Genomic DNA, 5829 nt, shown 5'->3' with positions numbered 1-5829 from the left:
CTGTCTTTTTGTCAAGGTTCTCCAGTATTGCCCCTAGTATGACTTACAGGTCTCAAAACTCTATCCTCAGGGATAGAGTTTGTTACTGTAAAAGATACAAAGCAACATCAGTGGAAGGCAGAGGAAGCCAAATATGAGCTCCCATTGGTATTTTCCCAGTGTAGTGTATATTCTAGCAAGAAATTGTTTGAATTTGCCTACTGAGAAACTTGGCTGAGCCTAATCTAATGCCCAGTATATTTATTGTGTGTTGATCATATAGGTTTATAGTACCTATGTGACTGAGATCACTAAAACTCCAGATGCCCAACTATCTAGAGAAATTGGTACAGTCTGCTTCAAGGCCCTGAGCATGAAAAGCTGTTATAACATTTACAGCATTTGAGCCTCAATTCCTGGGAGTTGGCCAAGAATCAGTTATGAAGTAAACCTTTTTGCTAATGTGCATGGATTAAGTAGCTCGGTTCTGCATAGTTAACTTTTCCTGCAAACCCTCCTTTTCATGAGAAAGTACTCCTCAGTGGTTTTGTTACTTGTCACAAATATACTTTCTATTCTGGTTAACTATTATTTACTTTTCACTCTATTATGGCATTTCTCTGGTTTCAGCATCTGTACTTGAAAACAAATATGCTCTAGCCTTTTCAATAATGTGATCAATAAATTGCACCAATCCTGAGGTCTTTCTCTATGCAATCACATTTTTCCCCATCTGTTTCAGAGTGGATGGAAAATCTTGCAAACAAAACATTGATTCCGGCACAGAGTGTTTTTGAGGAAGAAAAATCTAATGGCATGAAGTTAGAAAGATACATATGGGATGATCCTTGGCTCTCCAGGTTAGGGGTTTGGGGATGTAAAGACCAATTAGAAATGTACCACATGAAGCAGAGTACAGGTATGAGGCAAATGGTCTTCATGCAGAAACAAGTACTGTCTCAAAAAGGTGCCGAATTTTGTGAACTTGGAACAGAGTATAACCAGAGCTTAAACTTGGTTCCATCTCAGAGAGTTTCTCATTTAGAACATTTCTATAAACCCGAAACACATCTTGAAAGTTGGAGGTGCAACTCAGCCATAATGTATGCGGATAAGGTTACCTGTGAAAATAATGATTATGACAAGACTTTCTACCAGACTCTTCAGCCTGTTTACCCTACACAAATGCAAAGTGGAGATAATCTTTTCAAATATACTGATGCTGTCAAGTCTTTCAATCATATTATACATTTTGGTGATCATAAAGGTATACATAAAGGAGAAAAGCTCTATGAATATAAAGAATGCCATCAAATTTTTAACCAGAGCCCGTCACTTAATGAACATTCAGGACTTCAAATAGGGGAAAACCAGTATGGCTACAAGGAGTATGAGAATATCTTTTACTTCTCATCCTTTTTGGAACATCAAAAAATTGGGACTGTAGAGAAAGCATATAAATACAATGAATGGGAGAAGGTCTTTGGTTATGACTCATTCCTTACTGAACATACAAGCACTTACAATGCAGAAAAACCCTATGAATATAATGAATGTGGAACGTCTTTCATCTGGAGCTCTTACCTTATTCAGCATAAGAAAACTCATACTGGAGAGAAACCCTATGAATGTGATAAATGTGGAAAAGTTTTTAGGAACCGTTCAGCCCTTACTAAACATGAACGGACTCACACTGGAATAAAACCCTATGAATGTAATAAATGTGGGAAAGCCTTTAGTTGGAATTCTCATCTTATTGTGCACACAAGAATTCATACAGGAGAAAAACCTTATGTATGTAATGAATGTGGGAAATCTTTCAACTGGAACTCCCATCTTATTGGACATCAGAGAACTCATACTGGAGAGAAACCTTTTGAGTGTACTGAGTGTGGGAAGTCTTTCAGCTGGAGCTCTCATCTTATTGCCCACATGAGGATGCACACTGGAGAAAAGCCCTTTAAATGTGATGAATGTGAAAAAGCTTTTAGGGACTATTCAGCCCTTAGTAAACATGAAAGAACTCACTCTGGAGCAAAACCATATAAATGTACTGAGTGTGGAAAATCCTTCAGTTGGAGTTCCCATCTTATTGCTCATCAGAGAACTCACACGGGCGAGAAACCTTATAATTGTCAAGAATGTGGCAAAGCTTTCAGAGAACGCTCAGCTCTTACTAAACATGAAATCATTCACTCTGGAATTAAACCCTATGAATGTAATAAATGTGGAAAATCCTGTAGCCAGATGGCTCACCTTGTTAGGCATCAAAGGACTCATACTGGAGAAAAACCCTATGAATGCAATAAATGTGGGAAATCCTTTAGTCAGAGCTGTCACCTTGTTGCTCATCGGAGAATTCACACCGGTGAGAAACCCTATAAATGTAATCAGTGTGAACGATCCTTTAATTGTAGCTCTCATCTTATAGCACACCGGAGAACTCATACCGGAGAGAAACCATACAGGTGTAATGAATGTGGGAAAGCGTTTAATGAGAGTTCTTCTCTTATTGTGCACTTGAGAAACCATACCGGAGAGAAACCCTACAAATGTAATCATTGTGAAAAAGCTTTCTGTAAAAATTCTTCCCTGATTATTCATCAAAGAATGCATAGTGGAGAGAAACGCTTTATATGTAATCAGTGTGGAAGAGCCTTTAGTGGCCATTCAGCCCTACTTCAACACCAGAGAAATCACAGTGAAAAGAAACTGTAACTGAATTGATCGGAGCTTTTTCTTTTATTGTATGTTTGTCACATTGGGAAAACAAAAAAACAAAGCCTGTAAGTATAAGGGAAGTTGGTTTTTTTTGTTGTTGTTGTTTGTTTTTTTAACCATGAGTTCAGAAAGACTTCTGCCTTTATTAGTAGATAGGAAATATCTTTGTAGAAGAAACATTTGAGTGGAAAAACTAGGGAAAAGCTTCTAGCAGTTATGTAGCCTTATTTGACATCATGTAATTATAGAGAAGAATGCTCTAAACTTCCTACATTGTCCACAAGGAATGTATATTAGGGGAACATGACTGGGGAATCTTTTAGCAAGAGCTCTTATTTGTAGATCAATGTGTATTGTTAAAGGGAAAGCCTATGCCAAGAATAGTGTTTTGACTGGAAGTAGTTTTTCATCTACTTGGAATATTAGATGGAAAGCTTACCATTTTGTGCATAATCATAGAAATAGATTTTGCTATGATAAGGGGAGGGTCTAGGTGCTCTTTAAGGGCTAGAATATGGAATACTAAATCTGAATTTAAGAAAGAAAATAGTATAGAACTGAGTGAATATTTACTGTTTATTAAGATTAACCTCCTTAGAAAAGATTAGTAAGTGAAATTACTAATGATAGAGGTTGTTGCCTAGAAGTATGAGACTGATTTTTGGAACAAAAAGTGGTACTTATTCTACTGTGTCAGTGTCCATTGTCACTGAATTATTAGGCAGTTTGTAACTGTTTTAGGCTATTATTATAAATTATAATTATGGGCACTATCAATATATGTAACATGAAACAGAAAAAGGACACAGAATTGTATATATACTACCTATGGTAACAGATCTTAAAAAGTGCATATGGATAAAGACCTGTTAGATCCATGGAGAAATTAACCCAGTTAATTTAAATGTTTTTTTTGGCGGGGGGGGGGGTTCAAATACATATAGCTCTCATGTGCTCAACTTTGTGTTAAATGTTTTAAAAATATTAATTCGTTTGAGCTCCTTAACTCTATGATGTAGGCAATTTTACTATCCCAGTTTCACACATAGATACAGAAGCAGAGATGTTGGGTATCATACCCAAGGATCATAGCTGGTAAGGGTGCAGTTGAGATTGTTTGGCTCCAGAGTTTGTTTTTAACCACTGTGTTATGCGCTCTCCAGTGATGTTTTTCTCTAATGTTTTTTCCCCCTCACTGTTGTTCAGTGTTTCTAAAGTAGGGATTTGATAATAAAACTTAAACAATGGAAAATGACATTACTTGATTCCTGTGTCCTGAAGGATTTATGCTAACTTGAGAGCTAGTATTACTTTGGAATATGGAGAGGTCTCAGTTGAACATTGAGAACCACTTTCTCCCCAGTTAGGGACTTGACTTCCCTAGAATTTCACTGTTCACAGCTTTGGGGTTACATACCAGCAGGGCAGTGAGAACTTGGGCAAGCCTGTGGGTTTAGAAATGCCTATGATGAAACAGAGGCAAGGAGTCTGTTCTTTGCCATGTTGAACATCAGTGCCCATTGGCACACCATCTTTCAAGGTAACCACTGAATTCATTGCTTTTTTTCTTCTCTAGATGAAAAGCTTGCTTGGTAGGAGGGAGGACTCAGATTAAGAGTTCTGCATGAGTCTATCAGTCTCTTTTCAGGAGAAACGGGTGAAAGAGGATTCAAGGACTTGGGCAAAGGCTTGTTCCATCAAGGTTTCTCTAGCCCTCCACAGGTCCAGGACTCCCCAGTGGTGAGAAATGGTGGCATACTAGTGCCAGGATGCTGTGTTCACTTCCAACTCTTACAGCGGCAGCCACCTTGGAATGTAGCATTTAGTACCCTCCTTTCCAGTGCTTGATTGCCACTCAATAAATGTTGCAGGAACAAAGTAATAGATGGATTTCTCTTGTGATTTTTGCAATACCTTGCAGAAAAAGGAGAAAATAGTAATATCTCTGGAAGAGGATGGATAGTGTATTTAGAGCTATACTTCCAATATGATATGGATATTGCATTCTAGTACCTCAGTCCTGTTTCTTGGATTTATAGATTTGGATTTATATTCCCAAGGAATTATGTAAGTCACATGCAAAATATCATAAACACTCTGGTGGCTTATTTTATAGTTTTATTAGCAATATTTTAAAACACATTCTTAAAAAGGCCTTTCATGGTGAGTCCATATCAGGAGTCAAAAGAAAGTCCCAGGGCTAAGTGTATAGCTCAGGAGGAGGGCTTGCTTAGCATGTGCAGATGTGCAGAGTGCATGGCCTTGGTTCTAATACCATGCAAAATATCATAAACACTCTGGTGGCTTATTTTATAGTTTTATTAGCAATATTTTAAAACACATTCTTAAAAAGGCCTTTCATGGTGAGTCCATATCAGGAGTCAAAAGAAAGTCCCAGGGCTAAGTGTATAGCTCAGGAGGAGGGCTTGCTTAGCATGTGCAGACGTGCAGAGTGCATGGCCTTGGTTCTAATACCTAGCAGTACACACACACACACACACACACACACACACAAGCCCCAGACTACTGTGGGGTTTTTTGGTTGTTGTTTTTTTCTGGGAAAGATTCCCTACCACTTCTTATATATAGCCTTACACATGCATGGCACTGGAGTATCAAGACTCTAGTGTTATGCCCAGGACTCCTGGGCTCCCTTTGATTATCCCCACTCTAGACCATATATGGCTCAGATCATTGCCCTTTTTGACTCTCATTTCACTCCTCCTGAACTCCAACCTGCCTGGCCCACTTCTTTTCAGCTGTCTGAATTTCCTCCCTGTGGGTCTCACCTGTGCATTTTCTCCTGTCCAAGAATGACTGCTTGCCTTTCCTTTTAACCTCGTCCCTCTAGCTTGCTCTCTGCCCCTTTTCTCTGAAACCCAGCTCTGACTCAGCATGTCAGTGGTCACCTACTGCTTCTAGCTGCAGTCCTCTACCAATGGCTCATCATCTGCAAATCTCAGTGGCTTCATTTTCTGCCTCTTCATCTAAAACTATCTCATCACAATTATTCTTGATTCTAACACAGTTTGGTAATCTTTTGATGTCCTGACCTTGAAAGTCCTGTGACTCCTCTGGCAGTTTTGTCCTTTACCATCCTCCTCCACAGTCAGCCACTTCCATTCTTCT

General features: G+C 38.7%; 1 protein-coding gene across 5 annotated transcripts in view; it reads left to right on the top strand.

The window, feature by feature from the left end:
- Znf606 (zinc finger protein 606) overlaps positions 1-3629 on the top strand; it is a 20212-nt gene extending 16583 nt beyond the window's left edge. For all 5 annotated transcript variants that reach the window (XM_029558462.1, XM_029558461.1, XM_017795526.2 and 2 more), the window contains one exon: positions 722-3629. In XM_029558462.1, the coding sequence (XP_029414322.1) occupies positions 722-2697 (1976 nt within the window). In that variant the 3' untranslated portion in view covers positions 2698-3629. The remainder of the gene's footprint in view (positions 1-721) is intronic.
- The last annotated feature ends 2200 nt before the right edge of the window (positions 3630-5829 follow it).

This window comes from Nannospalax galili, unplaced genomic scaffold (assembly GCF_000622305.1).
Source record: "Nannospalax galili isolate Female #2095 unplaced genomic scaffold, S.galili_v1.0 scaffold649, whole genome shotgun sequence".
NCBI classification, from domain to species: domain Eukaryota; kingdom Metazoa; phylum Chordata; class Mammalia; order Rodentia; family Spalacidae; genus Nannospalax; species Nannospalax galili.
Note: the sequence above shows the minus strand (reverse complement) of the source record. Positions and strands in the feature narration are given on the sequence as shown.